This window comes from Perca flavescens, chromosome 5 (genome assembly GCF_004354835.1).
Source record: "Perca flavescens isolate YP-PL-M2 chromosome 5, PFLA_1.0, whole genome shotgun sequence".
Lineage (NCBI taxonomy): Eukaryota > Metazoa > Chordata > Actinopteri > Perciformes > Percidae > Perca > Perca flavescens.
Window position 1 is genome coordinate 14,766,803 of NC_041335.1, and position 23,472 is coordinate 14,790,274.

A 23,472-nucleotide genomic window follows, 5' to 3' on the forward strand; every position below is an offset into this window, starting at 1 on the left:
TTAGTTTATGTAACTTCATGTTTATCGTGCATCTTTATGACTGCAGTATTGAGTAAGTGTAGAATAAATGAAGTGTAGTTATCTGTCTGGGTATTTATGTGTTGTTTACACTGTTCATCCTTATGTCATTTCTGTAGGCTTAAAATTTAGGTTAAGTGTTTTCCAATTCAGACTGAAATACTGTGTGTGTGTTCATGTATTGTGATTAATACAAAGACTCAAAAGCTTTAGTTTCGAATAAGTAACCACTCAGCTCCAGTTTCTCATTGCAATACATCTATTGCTCACACAAAACCGTGGTCTCAAAACTGAAGAAGGAAGATTTTCTTAACACATTAAGAGCCACAGAAACCTCCTACAGGGTAACCTGGGCTTACTGCAAAGTTTTACACTCAATAACCTAAGGTATAGTTAGTGAGGTGGAGACATGCTGACAACATTAAGGCTATGTAATGCAAAAAAAAATAAAAAAAAAAAAACATTCTTTGAAGTAATAGGCTCACTCTATATCACCAGCACTCACTCCCTTCAAAAGGGTACATCTGCTGTTATGAATACATACATGTCTAGTGTACAAGGCTAATACAAACACTACTTTTAAAATATGTATACATTAATACAATTGTTTAGTTTTTTGGCCAAAATAATACTTCATTTTGCACAACTTCCTACTTTTAGTCTAGATGTAAAGAAATAAAATCAAGAGAACCTGATTAAAAAAAGCTTGTCTGGTGAACTTCCATTGATGGATATAATATATACAACATGCATAGTATGAATCTGGGCTCAGTCATGTTTTAAAATCTCTGCAGGGTTTCTTAGTTTATTTTTCCACTGGGCAATCTAGCAGATGAGTGAACTTTATTTACTTGTGATACTGAATAGTGTCACTGAATACAGTTTAGGGTTATTGTCTCTGTCTGTTTTCGAGTGCCCTGATTCTGCTCTCTTTCAGTACATGACAGAATTTTTGTTATGACAAGCCATACAGTATATATAATTTTTTTGCTCAAGGAGCCAGTGCAGTTTCTTGAAAAATAAAAAAAGGGAGAGAGCAGTTTATTACTGTTTAGAAGCCTCCTTTGGAGAGCAAAGCAAGCGCATACGAGAAAGAGAGTAATGATATGCTTTAGGTCAATATTTTACACAATGATGCATTTTGGGAGGCACACCTCTGCAGGGCATGTGTGAAACAATGGGTGTCATAACTGCCCTGTGCAGCTTATTAATCTTCCCCCGCCCTCTAATCAATCTGTTTCTCCCCTTGCAAACACTGGTTACATTTCCGCGCTAAACGAGAGACCATCTTTCACTGTGGCACAAAAGGGTGGCTCCAGGATGGTGATGTCTCTCTTATACGAGGCAGCCAGGAGTAACAGCACAAAACCACTTCCTCGGGATGTTTTTAAATCAATGGCAGCAAGATTAAGCAGGGAAAATGTTACTGAGAGCTGACGTGTTGTCAAGCTTGTGTAGAAGGGATTCAGAGGACATCAACTTGTTCTTTCCGTGGCTGATTAATTGTGTATGAATCAGCTGGGATAAGAGATAGTCATTATTATTAAGAGATTGGCTTTTTTCCCCCCTTAAAGCCAAAAGAATAATAATGAAGTAATTACGTAACTACATGTACCTAAATAAAAAATAGGTTTCAATGAGAGATTTCCAAAGCTGTGACATCATGGCATGTTTTGTCATTATGGGACTTTAAAAGGCAAGTCCAACGAAACAAATGGTGTCATGCTTACAACTGGGAACCATTTGAGAGGTATGTTGTGAAGTCATACCGTAGTGCTCAGCTAAAATTGTTCTATAGATGACAGCAAGGGGAAGTAGCCACTATTCTTGTTATTCCCCATTGTACAGTCATACTGCAGCAATTATTTAAAATCTTTGATTATCCTCAGAGAGGCGATGCAATCATGGCTGAAAATCAATTTCAGGGACATCAGGAAAAATCTAAAAGCTTGCAGAGTGCCAACAGGGCCAAGGGCTTGTGCGAGAGAAGAGAAGGGATTTTTTTTCTCATCATCGTTTCGGTTTTCCCTTTGCTAAGGGTAATCAGCCAGCAACACCAGAGAGCTTGCTGTTAGTCAGAGCCAGAGCCAGATCCTGATCCTGTTCAGAGCTGCTAGTGATGTAGAGCCAGGTAGCATCCAATTAGTGCTTAGTGTAACTTAATGCAAAGTGCTGGCACTCGGCTCACCGAATCCAACTAGTTGTCATAGAATTTCCACGCTTCTGCTGTCGAATTCATGAACATTTGCTGATTTGCTTTGCCTTCTCAAGGCATCATGAAGTTGAAATGAGACATTGCCATCAATGCTGCGCCGTGTATGGCCATTTTCTGCTAAAACAGATTGGCCTGATTACTGATGAGACAGCAGGCATGTCAGCAGCAGCTGCTTGATGCTTATTGACAACTGTGTTGCTTTAGAACCACATTTACTCTTTTTACATATAGAGCAATTTGTAATGGCACAGGTTCCAAAGCTCTGTAATGGATGTGAATCCAATGGAGAAAAAAACCCATTCATTAGATAAACCAAGAGCATGTACCATTTTTAGTAAATAAGGCTGGATGTAAAATTCCACCCTTTCTTTATGTTTAATTAAAGCATGCCTCTTCATTTTGATCAGTCTGTCTGGACTCGTCCAGATGCCGGACGTATCTCGCACAGCTGAGAGCAGATCAAGTCTGATAATTACATATTTAAAGAAAGCATAAAAACCCCACTATGCTGTCTTATTTACAGCAGAATGATCTGGTAGATGAGATACTGAATGATATGCCAGAGACAACACAAATGGGTAATATCGTATTTGTCCCCATTTGTAGGAAATGATTCATTAGGAATACCCCCTTGAGATGCACCGTCTCATTTTCAACAGGGTCCTCGACAACAATAACAAAATATATGCAGAATTAAGCAAACCAAATGTGACAAAAAACAAACAAATTAACAAAAGAGATAACAAAACAAACTCAGGGGCTCATATTACAAGCAGAGCATGTTATAAAGAGTTATAAAACATGGCTATAGAGGTGTTGTTATGGACATGTACAACTCGCTCCATCCTTATTCACAACCTTTATGCTTTCCTTTTCCTTTCCTCTCCCTGAGTGCAGACAGCTGCGTGGAGCATCTCCATGGATTGTGGTCTCTGGCAGAAGGCAGACAGTTTTGGATGTGGCACGGAACGAGACAAAGGGAGCATGAGGTGGCTTCCTCCCTCTGTCTTCCTCCCCATCAGAGCTCCATGGGCGGACCGCCCACTCTTTCGTAACAGCATTAGCAGAGACTACGCAGCAAAACAGTGGAAAATCCACTCCACCATGTTTCCTCATCAGCGATGTCTTCTCTCTGACCTCCACCTCAGTTTCAGTGACTCGCATGAATATGGAAGATGAATATGGGCCAACTTCTGAGGTTACGCCAAATTCAACAAGAGACAGGCTTGTCAACCGTGAAATCGCCTTTACAGAGGGAGTATGGACAAATTTGGATTGGTTGAAGGCACTTTCATCCCTGGGAAATTTCCTGACCTTTATTTTATGTTCTAGGCCATAAAGATCAAGTAAAAGGCTATAATAACAACCAGTATAAAGGAAAATGGTGGTGTATTATCCTCCATAATTCCTCTCCAGACATCTATCATCATTCACCCTCCATTCAGGCTACCCAGCAGTCATCACAGGATACATCCATAGATGTGCAATCACTAGGTTTCCTCTTTGCCCTTTCTTGGTAATACCTCCTGTGACATACTTGGCTCAGCACCCTTACACAAACACTAACACTCACACACACACAAACACACACTGCTGTTTGACCTCTCGGGTTCAGTGAGAGCATTAAATACCAATTAGGGCTGGGACGGGCCACGCTGAGTCTGAGGTTGTAGCAGGGCCTTGAGGAGGCCTGTGGGAAGCAACTTATTGGTCCCTGGGCATACGTGTGTGTGTGTGTGTGTGTGTGTGTGTGTGTGTGTGTGTGTGTGTGTGTGTGTGAGAATACCAGGTTCGTACAGTATGTATGTGTGTGAGTTTGTGCAGGGTAAAGACGTAAATAGCAAAGACATGTACTTTGGCATATATTTCTACTTTCTACACACATGCACAAAACCCACATCTGGATATTTTATTTAAAGTAAAGTTAGAGCTTCCTCTTGTTCAGAAGCCTGGTTTGTGGCTCAACTTATTTTCTATCATATAATAGCATAGGATTGAGCAGAATTGTTTATGTATACTGCAGATGTTTAGACACGGCTTCTTAATAAATAGCCTAATGCTTATACTGTAAGACTTGAATAACTATATGGCTGAAATTGGAGTGGTACAATAAGATGTCTGATCTAGGTTATTTGTCTCAGTTTAATGTTCAAAATAAAACGGCAATATAGGAGAAAGAATATTAGCAAATGCTCTGAAGGCAACCCTCTGAGAAATATCCGTTCTCTGCAGTGAATCTTGAAACTGTGTGTGATGATCTGCTGTGGTTATCTGGTGGTTTCAGAGTCATGCCCTTTACTGTCCCTCTGTTATTTACCCACCAGACACACACAGCTTGATAAATGTTTTGTCTGACCTTCTAAATTTGTTTTCCTTCCTCTTAACTGTGATTTTATTTCCCTTGGATAGGGCAGACAGAGTGTGTGTGTGTGTGTGTGTGTGTGTGTGTGTGTGTGTGTGTGTGTGTGTGTGTGTGTGTGTGTGTGTGTGTGTGTGTGTGTGTCTGTGTAGCTGAGTTTGCAAAGAAAAAGCAAGTTCTATATCCATAAAGACAAAAATGTACCCTCGTCTTAGTGCAAATTACTTCCATCAGTTTCTCATTTTAATAAACAGACCACTGAATAAGCAAAGGAAATGAAAGAACTACAAATAGCAGTGCTCAAACAGCCACTGACCATCCATTTAGTGTGTGTCTACTTCAGTCTGGAAAGGGTTAAAGTCGCCACAGGCCAGAGCAGAGTCAACATCGGCCACGGCTTGGCTGGCCTACGCCGCCAGATCAATATCTGCAAATAATAAATTAGCTCCCCAGAGGGGTCGCACTAAACCTTCAGCAACACTGCCCTGGAAAAGTCCACAATTGGTGTGTGCGAGACTCAATAAGCCAGGTGAATGACTGTGCAGGGGCACATCTTTAGCACTCCATAATAGAAAATTAATGGTGCTCAAATCAGTGCTGAGGGCACCCTGAGGGTTACCTAATAGGCCTGGTTAGAACTGTCATCCCTCCCAGAGTCGCCTAAAATATCACATGCAAACACAGGAAGCCAAGAAGAGAGCGAGGATTGGGGGAGAGATCTATGCGTATCAGGGAGTAACAGGGATTACCACTGTTGGTATGGATTACTTTAGTTAGAATATTACAGAAGTGTTATTTTGAATTTGGAAGTGGAGTGAACAGAAACTAAGGATGTGAGAAAAAACGTAAATATCAAAATGTCAGTAAAATAATAAAAACTACTGACTTTATTTAAAATATGTGTTTTACTCCTGATTGAACTGAAGGCATCACGGTCTCTTAATGCTGTGACCCTTTGCATTAGCCTGCTAGCTTGTTTTAGCATACACCCATTTGTGAGTGTTTTCATGGCACTTCCAAACTCCTTTCTCAAGCCATATTTAAATATATTTTATTTAAGTAAAGACTCAGCACATCTTTTAAGAAATAATACTAATATTGAATACTGTGAATCAACACTAAACCATTTGTATTGACTGAAATAAGTCATATCTAGAGTTTCTGGGTTTTTAAAATGATCAGATCATTACAGATTCCACTGTTTATTGTTTATACTTCTATACTCAGTTTTAATGACAAGTTGTAGGTCACATGAGCTAAATACTCTTCAGAGGGTTGCTCAACCCAGGAAAATAAAAACAACAAAGTAAGGAGAGAAAATGGTGGAACAAAACATCACTCTAATTTCCCTTGATCCTGAATATAATAGCCTTATCATCAGCCTTTAAAACAAACCCTACAGAAAAAATAAATACCAGACTGAATTTAGCTAATTGTAGTAATGCATCCACATGTATGCAGCTAACTAAACACTACTACAACTACAGTAGTTGCCCGTGAAAAGTCATATAGGGTTTGTGGAGGAAAAAAGTAAATCTTGGAAACACTAAGTAGATGATCAAATGCATATGCAATTATATCATGTTGGCTGTGTTCAAGCATAAACGTGTCCAATCCAGAGGGCTGTTTAAAAGCAGATCTATATGCCAAACAGGCTGGTAATGAGCCTTAAAAGCACATCTGATCACTTATTCCAGCTGGTGTATTCCCCTTCTCCACAAACACAGCTATTGGATTTAGTAAACATACTTCATATTGATCCTGAGCCACCCGGCAGCACATCCAGCTCTCAGCAAGATTTATTACAACTTTGCATGCCGAGCAGAACGGAAGACACACGAAAACACAAGCATGTGCGTGCACACACACACACAAACACACACACACACACACACACACACACACACACACACACACACACACACACACAGAAAATACCCAATTTAACATGCACACACATGCACATAAACCTTCGATCTTTCTCCTGACCCTAATTTACCTATGCAGTAATGTCAGTGGGGGTTGGGATGTGTGGGGAGGGGTTTGCATCCTCATCTCTCCTCCTATCCCCCTCCTGTCTGGACTTGGGCAAACTGTCTGCTGCCTTGACACTGAACTTACCCACATGCCGCCACACTGCCGTCCTCCAGCGCAAACAGAGTGTGTCGCTCTCCGCAGGCCACTTGAGATATTTTCAGAGAGGATGGGAGATTCTGGAACAAACGTGGTGCCAGCTGAAAAAAAAAAAATAAAGTTCCCAGTGAGGTGAAGAAACACAGTGTATCTCTGAGTAGCTCTGTAGTTCAGTTGGTATACTCCATCAGGCTGGCTAACATCCCAAAGACAGGCACAGCCACAGTAGATCCTCTCAGCGTAGATGAAGACAGAACAACGGGAACAACAGAGGGAACAAGAAAGAAGCAGCATACTCCTTTATGGCGCTGAGCTGTGTAGATCTGATGTTTTTAAGTCCCTGTGTGTATGTCTGTCTGTCTGTCTGTGTGTGTTCATGCCAGTGCCACAAAGAAAAAAATGAAACAGCCTATGAGAAGAAAAGAAAGCCTGGTTCCTCATCATGCGCTTGTTAGCTTGTCCAATCTATGACAATCAGCAGTCCCAGGGGTTGAAAGACACGAGATGCCGGGGAAAGGGAAGCCGAGGCTGAGGAAAAGATCAATACTGCACTGTGAAACAAGAAGTGTGGGCTATTTACTCTCCATTGATCTGATGATGCTGGAGAAACACCTCACTCGGCTATTAAATTGAGGGTATAAGTCTACTGTGGAGGGCTGTTTTTCTTCCCCTCTCTTTTTCTTTCTCTCTTTCTTCACCCCAAGGTCAAGAAAAAGCTAAAAACTTCCACAGACAAACAAAAATGGATTGCTCGGGCCAGGGAAAGTAATTAATCTGCATTAAAATGCCAAGGGAACAGGCACTAACTACCCATCTTAAAAGAAGTTTTGCTCAGAGCGACAAGAGACCCATGGCAGCATAGATGGACTTCTAGAGGACACAGTGATAAATACAAAGAGACTGCTAGCAGGAGGCCATGCTGGCCTTTTTTAGCAGCAGTGCAGTGGCAGGTAAGTCAAATAAGTAGTCAAGATATGCATGATGAATAGATATTACTGTATCTCCTTGTGCAGTACAATGCAAACTATCAACAAGCTCAAGGCAGAACAAGTAACTTTTTACATTTGGTTTTTAAGCATGTTATTCAAAGCAAAGTTTGTAGTGATTTAGGCGTAGAGTTTCATACTATTTTGTAAGAAATTAATTCTTCTTGTATCATGGAGTTGCTTAATTTCAATTAAGTATAAAATGGCATTTAAAAAGCTGTTACGGTAGAATGAGACCACTGTGCTGGAAAAGTTGAATAGTGATCCCTGAACCACAGCACATTCATTCACGTTCATCCATCGCCATTTTGAGTCACTGAAAGGATCACCACATCCATACCACTACGTAGCAGCTGTGTTGTAATGTCCAGTGTGTAACTGAGGTCATTATTTAACACGTTGACATTATATTCAATCAAAGACGGTGTAGAACCAAGACGCGTCATGTCCTGTATCTGTGTCACATGGGTTGCGTACTGCCACGCTTCTTTAGGAGACTAGCTGCAGGTCCTGAGTGTATTGATTGCAATGGGAAAATTAAATGTGAACACAGATTATGACCAATTCTTTCACCCCATAGTCACCAAAGTAAACATTTGATCCATTTTTCACAAGCCACATATCTCCCGGACATTCTGACAGTAAAATGACATTTTTCAGACGGATAAATCAGGAGAAAATGAACTGTGTTCGAGACCTGTTTAGATACAGATAAGCCAACGTCAACTAATGTTTGTGAGCGCTACAGATAACTTATTTTTGTAATGCTACTGTAAATATGGCTTTCATCTGATGTTAGCAAAAGAAAATATTAATTATGCAACTTTAACTTTTCATCCATCCACATGATATTTACTACACTTTCAAACAAGGCAGCTCCCATTTAGGAGACAGGAAGTGTGTACCATTCATTGGGGCAGCGTGTAATCTATCTAAGCTATCTTTAGGTATAGAGAATCTTTGATTTTATGGCATGCTACAAAGCTACAGTATTAAATGTGTTTTTCAGTCAGTTTAACAAGACCTATACTGTAGATGTGTTTCAGATCACCAACGTGTGATTTAAAAAAACTGCAACAAGATAAACAACTCCATTATAAAATGTATACCGGTAAATAGATTGGTACTTTGAACTTGAATTTGGACTTTGACTTTGACTTGCTATAAAAGGAAATGAACAACCACATGAAGATACAGCATGAAATCACTGTAGTTTCATACCCAGTTTTTTTCTAATACAGTAGTTCATCACAGAGTCATCAGGAGGGCACAAAAAATTATTTGTATTTCACAAAGTAACAAAAATATTTCATTAGTAAAAATATTTCATCAGATAATGTTTTATAAAGTAAAGACATTGTGATGATGTGTTGATATAAAGTATAGTTCTATGAATAACTGATCCATTTACAAGCAAATGTTGGGGGTTAAAGCTAAAAGGCCCTTAAAAGGCAGCAGATAAAAAATAAAGCCATAAAATCCATCTCCGGTTTCCCAACATGTGTCCAGTGGCAGAGCTGCTGACATCCAGCTATTTTTCATGGTGTGAAACTCTTTCCCTCCATCTTTGCCTTTCTTCTACTCCTCAGAGGGCTAGCCTTATTGACTGTGTGGCTGTATTACAACAAGCAGTCTCTAATGACTCCCTGAAGACCTCTCTATCCCTACTGCCCGCCCTCCGTCTTTCTCTCTCTCTCTCTCTCTCTCTGTCTCTCTCTCTCTGTGTCTCTCCTTCCCTGCCTGCTCTTCAGGCTCCAGTTCAGCAGCTAATTAACCCTCTCTAATAGCGTAGATTACATTAGCTTTGAGCGGCTCGCACCCTCCACCGGACTCGCACTGCCACACAATGAACCCAGCCTTGCTTTACAAATCTCCCCCTTCACAAGAGCACAATTATGAATTCAAACAACTTCTTATCCACACTCACTCATCCAGGGACAGAAGCCCTCCTCTTCAACCACCCCACTCCTCCACTGTCACCCCCCCTCCACGGCCTTCATGCAAGGAGTAATGAGAGAACTGAAGAGAGGAGACCACACAACAAGATGGCCATGAAGGGGAGAGGGATATCGAGGGGGGAGGAGGGGACTCCTATTGGGTAAATCAGAGAGGTCACTATAGGTGTTTCATTGGGTGAGGCTATGAACCCCAGTGATAACTCTCCGTCTTAACATTCCTATTCAGAGCAGAATGGAAACTTAATTACTGTGGGAGGATGGAGAGAGGAGGGGGAATACCAGGACCAAATAGAGGTTTATGCTTTAAGTGGTCAAAAAGGGAATTAGACGCGAGAATGAATGACTTAAGCCAGTGAAAGCAGTTTTCTACACATTGACAAAATGGCCTGGGAACTCAAAAGCTTAATGAAGACTTAAAAAACGTGTTTTATTTTATTTATAAATCTGCAGATTGTGATGGTTCAGACTGCTTGATTAGTGAGTCCAATCAATCCGCCAAGACCCATCATATCTAAAAAAAATACACTTATGTTGTTGGGTGGGAGACTATTACACAGTATTCAGCACCCCCACTTTAAGAATGTAAGAAGATACTGTGGTCGTTTAGTCAACTTTAAAGCAATGGAGCTGAGCTGTGTAACAGCCGCCATTAAACTGCAGGAGTCTAACCACACTGGGAGAGTCTTCAAACCAATGGAGCACCGAGGAGGACAGGAAAGAACGCTGAATCAATGACAATAATACATTTCTTTCAACTGGAAGTTTTTCTCTCTCTCTTACAGCACTTAGACCACGTTGTGGTATTTTATGAATGATAATGAGATGAGATATAGTTGTGTTAAAAAAAGGGTAAAAAGGAAATAAAATATGGAAGAAATGGATATAATCTGCTCCGTCTAAATGTAAATTGGTACATTTGTAGTGAAAGGACATTCTTATGTTTCTTTGTCCGGACAAGTAATTTTCCTTATGTCCCTCTTCTGGAAGGCTTGCCATAGCAGCATTTTCTGCAGCACAGAGCACTCTCCTTTCTATTTCAATAGGACAGCTCATTTGCTAGACTCCTAGCCCAAACTGCTGACTGGCTTTTTCAAGGCTGTGTACTTTGTGTGCGTGTGGACTAGTGTGCGTGTGCACCAGCTTGTGCTAAAACAGAGAGAATAGGGAGAGAAAGACATGAAAGAGGGATGTGCAAAATAGAGGGAAAGAGTGGGAGAGAGAACACATTGTATCATTAAGGTACTCAGAGATTGTTAGATGTATAAGGACTCTGCTATGCAAGGTCAGGGCTGCAGTGTTTTTCTAGGTCGGCAGAGGAGCAGTAAAACCAGTCTAATCAGCCACTTCCCTCTCCTCTCCCTCTCCCCCGTATCGCTCCCTTCCTCTTCCATCTAGAGGTAGTGTGGATTACAGCCCAGTTTATCCGTGCCTCTGTATGTATTTACTAACATTATCAAGGCTTATGAGCCAAGGACACGGTAAACCACACAAAAGGCACCGAAAGGCTTTGAGCTGCATATTGGCCTCATTACGGGGCAAAGTTGTTGGCTCCCTGTCTCGCTTCCAGGATGTACAAGGCTGCTTTAACAGGTGCAGCACGCTGCCCGTCTATCCAGTATTTTTCATTAAGTTCATCCTTTAAAGTGGACTTTAGCAACTGGCAGTCTGCCCCAATAAAGTGTGTGGCTGTGGGTGTCTTAAACACCAACGCATGTAAGTGAACATATTGTTTTCAGCTATGGGGGAATTACATGGATTTTCTTGAGAGGTAAATCTACTTGGTATAAAAAAAAGTAACACCCAGACTAGCGCTGAATATTGAAACTCAGTACTTTTCTGATCCCAACAAAAAAGTATTGACATGTGTCAAGCTGTCTCTGAATGTCTGGTCAGATGAGTGATCTTGTTTACATAATCCTCAATCAGATAATTCCTGATTTTTAGGCAGCTCTTGTATGGCTGTTTGTTTTTACATTTAACATTTGAGAACTTCTGCTTCTTTAATGAAAATATGGTTTTGTAGAAAAACAAGTCTGTATTCCTTGAGTAAGATATTAAACATTTTTCTTTTGCTGTAGAACTGAAACTCAGGTAATGTATCAGTATCAAAATATTTCAAATAATGCAAAGCTCTTACGCTGATGTGGAAACACATACACACTCCACCCTTTAACTCCACATGTGACTGAGGTCCTTACAAGTCCACAGGAGGACAAACCGCTGCTGGCCCTGGATGGCATGGAGGCAATGCTGTTGGTGGCATGTTCATCAAGATAATGATGGATAGCTTTATCCTTATCCATCCTCGGCTTTATAGAGACGAATGTCCTGCTTGGCTTCTTACTCAGCACTTTGGCCTTTCCCCCACTCATTGAGCACTTTATCACACAAACACCCTCACCCAGCCTAAGATGAAGATTAGCAAAGCGTGTCTTGAAAATGGACCTAACTAAAGCCTATCAATTAAAACTTGCTCCAGGCCAATCAAGAAACGAAAACACAAATCCAAAAAGCACCAACATAAACTACATTCCAGTGTAGATGTTTAGTATTAAGTTATTAGAATTATCAGAACGGGGTTGTGCTAGAAGGGCATGTATGTGCTTGTACGGGATGAGATGAGAAGATGAAATAGAAAAGACAGAAGAAAACGTCTGTGAGAGAGAAACAGTGTGTAAAAGAAGGCCTCTCCTGCTCTCGACCGTCTCATTAGGCTAATGTTTTTTTATAAGGCACTTCAAATGTCAAGGCATTGGTGGATTTAGTGAAAACTTAAATTCCATTACCTGGCAGGCATTAATTGCTAACTGAGCCCAGGGATCTTTCCCCTGGGGCCTCTATGTTTCCTCTCTGTCATCTGGCTAACTATTCTGTCTAGACTAACTTAGAGCACCATAATCCACCATGGGGATCAATAAACTGCACATAATTCAGCTCCAATAATGAGCTTTCACTTCAACAAAAGCGCCAGCCCACTTCCCAAGGAACCGGCAGGGGCGTAAAATGATAATGTAATTATTAAAAGGACAGACAAAATGAGTAAGCACTTTCACACAGAGAGGGAGGGCGAGCCCGGCCTCAATTAGACACACTTAAAGCTATCATTGTTATTAGAGACAAAGCTAATCAAGGAGGAGATACAGGGGCATCCATTTCAGCAGGTAATGGAATGACGCTGGCTGGCTCTCCCATTTCCCCAGGCTCATGATGTTATAAAGGCCGCCCTGCAGTCTCGCATGAGTGGGCACTGTTTAATAGCATGCAATGGATGTGGTTTCATCCACCAATCAGAGATACGGAGAAGGGGACTTGGAATGGAGAAGTTTAAGATTCACACTCCCTAATAGCACCACATAAAACGTAAAGTGTGAGGGATTATTTTACACCTGTGGTTTCAGTTAGTAGCTCAGGAATAGAAAAAGTGACATGCTGTATCTGTTGCAGCTATTGAAACAACCTTTTTTCAGCATGAAATAATTAAATCTCTACAATATTCATTGCATATTATTCATGCACTATCATAGCATCCACAGATCAAACTACCACCTGCCGTTCAGAGCCGCATGAGAGATGTGGTTTGTGACAAACTAAGGTTTAACATGGGGCTTTATCTGCTAACTACTGTTTCTCCAATTATATGCATCCTTGAACTCCAGTGAAATCAAGACAAGCTAGTTAGTTTTTTTACACCCAAGTGCTCCTAATTCATCTGCAGGCTACAGGAGGTCCAGGGTGGATAAATCAGGCCTTTACAGAAGGGTTGCTCCCACTGTTTATCTGCTGGTGACATTTGCTGCACAGCCCCAACCACACCATAATTACCCCACTTATTCACTAAACAGGAATCATGCCTGGCAGGAACCCTCTGCCACAAAGGTTGCAGGACTTAAGGCAATATTCTGTCTCCAGAGTTCAATGGCCCTGGCTTTGTGAAAGGCCTCCATTCATTTGGACATCAGCATGGGTTCACTTTAGCATGCCGTAACAGAAGACGGGGGCTAAACTGACTCGCCTCAATAGCCGGAACAAAGAGCATCATGGCTGATGACGATGATGAATTTACAGCTGACTGCACATGCTTTCCTAACACACGGCACACCTTGGCACACTTCGAATGTCACAGTTCCCATAGAGGACTGGCATTTGGAGTGGCTTCTCCTGCCCCTGGAGCCAGCACGCTGGGAGAGGAGAACTATTCATATCCCGATGAGGTAGACTGTCAAAGGAAAATGACACAAGAAAAAATAAAAAGCGTGTCATTATTCAGCATCTTGGTATTTATTGTGCGATTACTTTGTAAAAGACAGTATAATCCTGTATTAGTACATTATCCTCTTTTTTTCTGCTCTATCTCCCAATCACTGCTATTTCAGATGACTTATTGCTCACAATACTTGTTGTTATGAGAACACACCCAAATTCAGCTTAACTAGGGAACTGCCAATTAAAAACTGGGATAGTGTTTCCCGGTTGCTTGCTGTGCAACTCTTTAGCTGCATAGAGGTCTGCATAGGCTTATCTGTCAAAGATAGTCAGCACAGATGGATGACGAGTGACAAAGGGATATTTGGTTGAGATTGTGCAGTAATGAGTTTCACGTGGCTCCCACATTCAAATTTCAGACTGCATCTCCTAAACCTAAAGCAGCAATCAACACTGGGCCATCTGCAACACTGCAAATTAACATAATTGGTGTACATAACATGCTTATATAGAGTACATTTTATCCACTATTCTTTGCCTTTAACAAGATGAGCTGTGGAGATACTGGGAGAGCAACACTGATGATTAGACACAGATAGTGGCAGCAGACAGCGAGACTTGTTGTCATGGGGAAAATGGATGAACTGACAATCAGAGTTTGGTGAACGGCCAGGTGTGAGGGCCAGAGTGCAAGTAGGCCAGTGTGCATCTGACACAAGCACCTTCCCTACACCTGGAACTGGGGCTGGGGTGATCGACAGCCTGGCCCTCTTGTCAGACAGCTCACAGACAGAACGCAGGCAACACTTAGGCCTCTTCCAGCTGCTCTACCAGAATAAATTGAACTTGATTAGAATTAATCACACTCAACTTCTTGCAATTTGCAAATATCAGGGAAAATATTCAAGGAAATCTGCTTGGAAGATCGTGGAACAAAGGAGAAAAACTCAGTACACACTAGTTTTGACAATTTGCCTTGCACATGCAGCATTTTCTAGCTAAAAAAAGATAGATGTAGACATTTGGATGTGCAACTGAGAGGCCACCATTTCTATGCAGAGTGCATTTCAAATGTTGGCTATGATTGATTGTATGAATTAGAAAAAGTTTCCGCATTGGTCAAGGGTACACCAATTGTACATCAGCTGAAGTTATCTTGTAGTTGCTTATACAGTACAATGCATTACAGTTTCAATTGCCCACTTAGCCAAAGCATTGGGAGTTTTGTGCTGACAAATTACTAGTTGCATTCATACAGAATGCATACACATGGTGCACATGGGTGGGTAGCAACACACAGGCAGCGCCACTTACTATATTATAGGTTTCATGAAGCTGCATGTCAAGCATCCGCACCAAGAAGGTGTAAAATAAAATTGTCATGATAGAGTCGCACCACTCACATTAATAGAATTCATTCAGGATGAAGAGGGGAAGAAAGTCACCATAAGTTAGCTGTCTCCTTCCTTGTGTACACCATGAAAAGATGAAGTATGCAAACTGCCTGATTTTAAACTTGTATCTAATTGTCTCACGTCATGGGTCTGGGCCAGGGCATTGTTGCTTGAAGAATAAATTGGGTAATTCAATTAAAGTGCTTTCCAAAGACACATCATAAGTGATGGAGAATGACTCTAACCCAGGCCTGAACTCCGTGTCCCCCCCCCATCGCTCCGCCTGCCTGACAAATGGATGGCGGGGTATAATTGAAACACATTGCTGCCAGCGTAGGTCAATAACATCGCTCTCTCTGCTCACCAGCACCAGATTAACAGACTCTATTTTATCTTCCCTCAGCCTGTCCCAGCTTGACAGAGCGGGAGCGTCAGCTGCTTATCCATAAAAGAGGCCCCTTATCTTGAAAATAAACAAATACATAAAGTGCAACAGCTTGCTGTCTGTCCAAGCAGTTAAGGGCTACTTAGTTTAAGGCAAACATGTGGGCAGTGTTTTGTTTAACACATCATCATATGAGATGAAGCACAGCTGTCACTTCAGAAAACCTGGACACACTGACCATGATTCTCCACTGGTCAAATTTGAGATTCTCAGGAAAATGTTGAAAAAAAAATGTTTTTTATTTACATTTGTCAAAAACAATCATGTGGAATTTATTAATTTGTATTTTTCAGATTTGTGCAACCAATTCCCAGTGATATAACCCTTCAATATGCCATCATTGAGACCAATGTCATTCAATCTCATTCCCCAATGTTTGTCTAAAAACAAGGACAAGATGTGTATTTTGACAATGAGGAAAATTGTGATGGCACTAAATAATTAACAATTTTGATAAACAATTAAAAATACCCTTACTTCTGTAGATGTATAATGTAAAGCTATAATGCAAAGCCATCACTGTTTATGCATGATAAACATTGAGGATTAATTAGCCTAAGCACAAGTGTAATATGAAGCTAAAATGGGTGATTATATGTGTTTAAGCCCAAGCATAACAAATCTCCTGGCTTAAATTAATTTGATAAACAAATGGGAAAAGTAGGGTTAAGGTTCAAGGGTAAAAAAAACTCCATTATCTCCCACTCTCACTCTGTGCTTTCATGTAATTATGTGTTAGGTTTAGACAGAGTTAATTGAATCTGGTCCATTCAAGTTGTTTACAGTTTAGCCATAAGGATTGGAAGCAATAATACCTGACTTTCAATATCAGACCTAATGAACAAATAGCCTCAAAATGAATTCCTAAAGTGCACACAGTTTTGGGTGGTTGTTTATGGGCACTTGCATGTGCTTACTGTAAAGAGCACGCATGTGAAGTCTGTACGTATTTTTGGATGGCTTGTGTTTACACACGCTCCCACATGGAACACACACAAATTAGCCACGGACGGATATTCAATTAAGTCCTTTGTCAGGGGTCTGTGTAGGGGCGGGACAGGATGCGCAGTACAGTAATCCGTGATGAACAACAAGGTGGCAGTTCCATTGTCTGTCTGACAGATTGAAATTACTTGCAGGCGTGCTCGACCAACAGATTAGACCACTGTTGGGGGGCGAGATAAGATGGCAGCGAGTGGTATGGAAGGTACCTCTTCTTGCAGCTCAAACAATGCCTTTAATCCATTCCCTTCTCACAATCAGGTCGTTTGACATTACTTGTCAGCATCCAGCACGCTTATTCTCTCCCTCTTTACCCTCACTCATTTCACCTTTCATCAAGGGGAAGGCTTAAAAAAGAAGAGACTTCATCATGTAAATTAATTTGTGCATTATATTAGAAGTCCCAAAGCCAATGTCGAAGAGACTTTCACTGTACCTTTATCAAATGAACTACAGTTTCACATTTTTTTCCTTCATGTCCTATTTGGCTTTCAGTCTGAGTAACTCCCGGCCGGATGAGTTATATGGCAAAGCACAATGTTGTGTTTAATTCATTCTTCACTGCCTGCTTGTCTGCCAGCCGCAAGGCTCCGTCCTTCCTGCCAGTACGGAACTTCTTCATAGTATTTTATATTGAATCATGACCTTGGCGGGATTGCTTTCAGTTAAATGAAATCACAACTCTGTAGATTCACATTGCAGAGGTCTGGCTTTAAAAGCTGTCAAAAGAGGATTCAACAAGTATGTTAAAAACAATATGACTGAAAAGTTTTTTTACTGAATCTTACATACAGCCTCTCTAACTAAAGCACATATACTCCTCTCTTTAACTGAAGTTCCACCTTTGCAAGTTTTTCCAACACCATACATTAATTACAGTGATCTTTCACGTTTTCAAAATCCCCAGATACAAAGAAACTATCAGGTTAACTAGGTGTAATATTGCTAACCTGATAAAAACTATCTGCAAGAAAATAGAAGCTCCTTAAAAGTACCTTAGCATGGTGTTGGACGTTATACCTAAGGTATAATGTAGAGCGAGCCGGTCATTATTGTGAATTAGAACCCCTGGCGTCCTACATTATTATGTTTTGTTAGACTGAATGGCACGGAAAGCAATTTGCATTATAAATGTTCCATTAAAACAATTAGAGGAACTACCAATGGGAACTATGATAAAAAACAGTTCAATTAAACCCCAACATTTGGGGTAATAAATAAGTGCAGTGCATGTAACAGTAATGTATGCATCAAATCCACCTGAAGGCAACATACAGTTAATCTTCCTGCACGGTTGATGGATTTAGGTAGAAACGCTTGTGCAAGTGTGTGCCAACAGTTGGGTATGTAAGTGTTCATGTATGGACCACCTCCCGTAAGCATTGATCAGCCATATCCTCAAACATCCATGCTATGTTGCCAGAAGGTTCCACCAACAGCTGTTTGTTCCAGGGGCAACTGCCTATTTTAAATCTGCTTAAGTAAAAATGATTATTGCCAATTAGATGCCAATTAATTGTGCAAGCATGGGATGCTGCCAGCTGTTTACAGAGGGGAGAGAAATAGCCCTTCTTATTTCATTTTTCCCTCAAAGCCAACAGCCCACAGTCTCTGTCTGCCAGCCGGAAATCATACAATTATTATACATAAACACATACTGTAAATTTAAGTGACTGACAGAAGAGAGAGTAGTTGTAACTACTAATGTATATCAAAAGCAAGTGAGTGAGTAAGCAGTGTGTTAGCCTACAAAGGTGTTTTTAAAGAAAAGTACAATAGCCAAAATGATTGCAAAATAGAATTGATCAACTGTGTAGAAGAAACCCAAACTGGGCTTTAGGCAAAACTCGAAAAATAAGTGACCAAATTATATGTATATAAATACATCTGGAACCCAGAAAAAAAGAAATTTCTTGATAGGTTAAAAAGTTACAGGACAAAAAGAGCGGTGACTGTTGAAGATGCTACTGTGCAAAATTGCTGCCTACCAAAGTTTCTCAGAGCAGTAAAAAGAAAAAAAGAGACCTATAACAACAACAAGGTACATTCACAAAATCAGGAAAACCTCCTCTAATGTTCATAACTTGAACTACAAACCAATATTAATTACAGTGCATGGACTATGAAAAGTGACAACTTTTGTCGAAAGCCTTTAACCTACCTAAGCAGAACTTTATAGCTATGCAGTGCTGAACTGTTGCTGAATTTGTGATGAATGGTTGTCAGCTGCTTTGCCAATCTGGACGGCTGCAACCTGACCCCACAACAATAGCCAGGACGTTCAGCTTGTGCCCCAAACCGGCAAAAAGAGCTGAATTTAGTCTTTTCAACGGTTAGCGTCTGACCCAAGCCCTGCCTGCTGAGTCTTAAAGCAGCACACTTTTATTCCCACAAGCCCAGCCCTGCTCAGCCTTAGCTTAGACTTCCAGAAAGAAGCATCTATTGCAGGTGTCATTAGTTTACCTCTGACCCTTTTCTGAGCCGACCCTATTAGAGGACTCGAGACTGGACGCCATCTGTCTCACCTCTAAAGATGGGCGCTGAGCTAGCTGATGCTGCAATTGTGAGTAGACCAGAGGGATAAATAGCATTCAAACTGACATGTAAAGCCCTGCAAAAGACTGTAGAAAAGATAAATGAATGTTGAAATCGGGGGAAATTATTCAACCATTTACAACCCCTGCTAGCACATCACTGTTATTCTATTTGTCTTTCACCACTTAAACTGTAAAATCATACAGAGCGCTGCGACCATTTCTCTCTCCGGTTTGTTGCCTCACTTCCACAAAATAACACATCATTGGACAGATAGCATCAATTCTGCCCACGGTAATCCCAGCACCTCTGGTTGTATCACTCATTCAATTCCAGCCGCCGGCTACAGCAAACATTACACACTGCATCAAGATTACCAGAGAGAGGCAGAACAGGGGAGAGAGGAGGGAAAAAAGGGCTGTATCCATCATGTCATGATGCCCCTGTTATTGTGGCAGATCAAATTCAGTGCAGTGTGTGTGCATGCATGTGTTCAAGTGTGTGTGTGTGCGTGTGTGTGTGTGTGTGTGCGCCTCCTGTGTCTGACTTTAAGGGATGCAAACTGTGGTCTCCCAGGCTGGCTTGATCAGCATCCGTGTGACTGTGGATGTTGTGAGTGGATTTGTGAGGGTTGCCTGACTTAGATGACCTCCTTTATACAGTAGCTGGGGCCCTGGCTGCCATGCTTGTTTTAGCTGCTGCAATTAACCTTGTGTGGTTATAACCCCGCAACCCCACCCACTTAGCTGAAGGGCAGAGAGGGAGAAAAAAAAAAGGAAAAATGGCAGGGAAGGTGATTGAAGAACACAGAGGGAAGAGACAGATGAGAAACAGGTGAAAATAGGACAAAAATGTAGGGCAAAAATAGGTGAGAAAAAGAAACACCTTAAAAACAAAAAGAGAGTCAAGGAAAAGCTAAACAATTTTAATGATGTGGGAGCTAGAGAATTGAGGAGATTGGTGCTTTGGTTGCTTTCCTGCCTGCCTGCCTGACAGACTGACTGACTGGCTCATTGGTCGGTTTGCTGTGCTGTTTCTCTCCTCTGGGGGACATGGGTTTGCAGTGCCGGCCTTTGAGAGCATGGGGGAAGATGAAGAGGCAGTGTCAGGCTGCCTTTTAATGGTCAGGAGTGTGGTTAGTTCCACTGACTCAGGCCTGTCCCCCGTGACGCCGGCTCCACTCCACATAACTGGCCATAATTCAACTCATTTGGCAGTTTGAGGTCTCAGAGGTCTAGGGATAAAAAGTGTGGAGAGGCCTAATGGCAGACGGAGGGACCAGCTGAGGGCACTTCTTACGAGATCTCCGCAGGAGAACATTTCTGGAGCAGACCCTGGAAACCACAACGATCCATTAGCTAGTGAACAGGAGGACCAGGCAGGGTGAGAGGAGAGAGAGAGACAGGGGACAGAGACTGTTGCAGATCTACAGGTATGGAATAGGTTGTATGGCTTGGATTGAATATTAAAGCCCTCTGCCTTTACCAGTTCAACTTCCTTAAAGTTTCAAGCTATCAAACAACACACTTTTCATAAATGACAATGTATGGTTGTGTGCGGGAGATCCCTGAATCCTCATATTAACTGGACTGAACTTTCAAATGCAAAGACACAACACATGCACATACAAGCACATGATGTCTGACAACTTTTCCTGAATCAATGTGTTTAATCTTTTGGTGTTGATTGGGACAGAGATGGAGTTTAAGTGATAGTTTAGTGACGTGGTTTAAAATGAAAGCACTACAGCCTCTGTGGTGTAAATGTAAAAGGAGAATCCACCACCACAGTGAGCCTGTGCCCCTGCAGGGCGCCATACCTCCTAAGGGGTATTAATTGAGATGTTGAAGGATTAAGTGGGATGGGACTGAGATGGGGCACAGTGTGTGTTTGATAGGAGAAATGATATTTTGGCGAATTCCAGTCTGGGCATGTTTTGGGGGGCCCTTTGAGAAGGCGTAGTGAGAGCATCTGTGAGGGAGAGAAGGAAAGCAAGACATTTCTGAATTTGTGTGCGTGTGTTGATGCGTCTTTGTGTAAATGAGAGAGAACCCTGCTGACCCCAAGTTGGAGTGTTCTGGCCACACAATTAAATGGTGTTGAAGAATGAATGAATAATCAATCTGCTCTATTATCACGGATGTGAAAATTATAATGCTGGTGAAAACAGCTAAGAAGGGCTAGAATATTTCCCTTTTCTCACAAAAGCCTATAACAGAATTATGTGTGGGTTTTATTTGTATCCCATTTTGTGGATGCGTTTAACTTGTAGAGAGAAAAAAAATCGGTAGGTCACAGAGTGAGCTTCTATGCTTGCACAAAATGCAAAAAAAAAAAAATAGATTTATTCAGTCTGACTGAAATTTGTCAGTTGAGTATTACACACTCGGACATACCTCAATTTGCTCATATGCACGAAGCAGGCATCATCATTGTATCATATCAAGATGGGAGGATGAGGGAGGAAAATGTTTAAATTTGACAAAGGGAGAGGTTTTCCAGTCCAAGTGGGTGTAATTTTGGGATTAGGATTGGCTGTATGGTGGTTATGGGACATGTATATGATGTGAAGGTTAATCACAGGCTGCAGTTTTGTAATGCTAGTCGTCACTGTACTGCAGCGCAATCAGCACTGTGAGAAAATAAGTGGGTCACAATGCGAGACCTTGATTAAAATCGCGGTGATTATAGTGCGGCTGCAGCTCTGATTTTGTGGGTTTCCCAACATCTGTCCGTGCAAAGACGAACCCATATGAATGAAAATAGACACACAATATAGAAGTGTAAGCACGCCTGCAAATATGCTTCATGGGTGCACACACGGACATATCCAAACAAATAACAGCCTTGAAGCCTTATTCAGAGCCATTTACATAATGTACATTCTACGATTTTCTTTGTCTATTTTGACACACCACAAACAGAGAACACTTTCCTTGACTAATTATTTCTCTCTATTGTTTAGGAAGATATTGAAACGCAGCATACAAAATAGAAAATTATACTGGTAACATTGACACTAAAGATTTCTCTTCTGTCTATGATGCTAATTATAATCAGCTTTATTTAACAATGCAGGAAACAAACTAGATGCACTTTTTTTAGAGCGAGGTTTTCATGTTAAACTAGTTGCATCCCGGTGGTGACACTAAGAGCTTCGGAATGTATCACTACAGTTAACGTGTCAAGGCTCAAAAAGCATTTGTACAGTACAAAGCACACAACACACAAAGACAAACATTTACAAATCTGACCCTTGTGCTCACAATCAAACACAAATGTGATATATGCTATCATAAGAGGCGCAAAAGTAAAATAACTGCATGGGTGAATAGTTTTTTCATTTCATCTCCTGTTCCTGCCAAGTTCCTCTGGAGCCTACGTGAAAAATGAAGTTCAGAGTGAGGGAAACAATGCTTGTGCCATTTAACAGCAATGTGAAATCAATATATATCCTGAAATGGCAGGAAAAAACATCATTGTAAACTAGTTATTGACGTGTTAAAGTAATTTACACTTGCTAGTACAAGACAGATCGTGGCAATATTTATTTAGCTGGCAAGCTGGCAGTGGGAAAACGATACGGCAGCTGCAACTATCACCAGATGCTGGTGTTACAATGTCCGTCCATCAAATCGCGCCCCCCCCTCCCCCTTCCTACTTCATACCCTCCTCCTTCACTTTCCCAAATGGCTGGCTCCCTTTTCGCTGCAACATGACAGTCTTAAAACAACTGTATAATTAGAGCTGCATCTGTCACATAGGTTTATCCTGGCTTTCAGTTTTGGGAGTTGCAGGCTGTGGGAGACACTTGAGGACACAACACCAGAGCAAAGGAAGGAATGGACAAATCCACTTTGGCCCAAAAATCATGTTTGTTCACTTATGTAAATGTTGGAAATGAGGATTTTAAATGAAAAAAAAAAAAAGACTCTGTTTAAGGTTTCAGTTAAATTAATGGATTTTACATAAAAATGCTGCTGCATATGGAGTTGCACAGCAGGGTGAAACACCTAATGCCATACCATCACACAACATGCGAATAATGCAATTAGTCTAAACCAGTACAACATCCTGCGCTAGCCAATTTTCAAAAAAAGAAAAAGAAAAAAGCCAAAGGGTGGGGGTAAAAAAGAGGAAATATACAGCTGTATGGCGAGCTATCCCACTATCAGCTGTTGCAATTAGGGAGCACAATGTAAAATGTCACAGCGGATCTGTATC

General features: G+C 41.2%; 1 protein-coding gene across 1 annotated transcript in view; it reads right to left on the reverse strand.

Annotated features, from left to right (window-relative positions):
- LOC114555437 (ultraviolet-B receptor UVR8) overlaps positions 1-23,472 on the reverse strand; it is a 170,382-nt gene that overhangs the window by 83,466 nt on the left and 63,444 nt on the right. Inside the window, exon 5 of the mRNA XM_028577806.1 lies at positions 6,714-6,826. Coding sequence (XP_028433607.1) covers positions 6,714-6,826 — 113 coding nt within the window. The remainder of the gene's footprint in view (positions 1-6,713; positions 6,827-23,472) is intronic.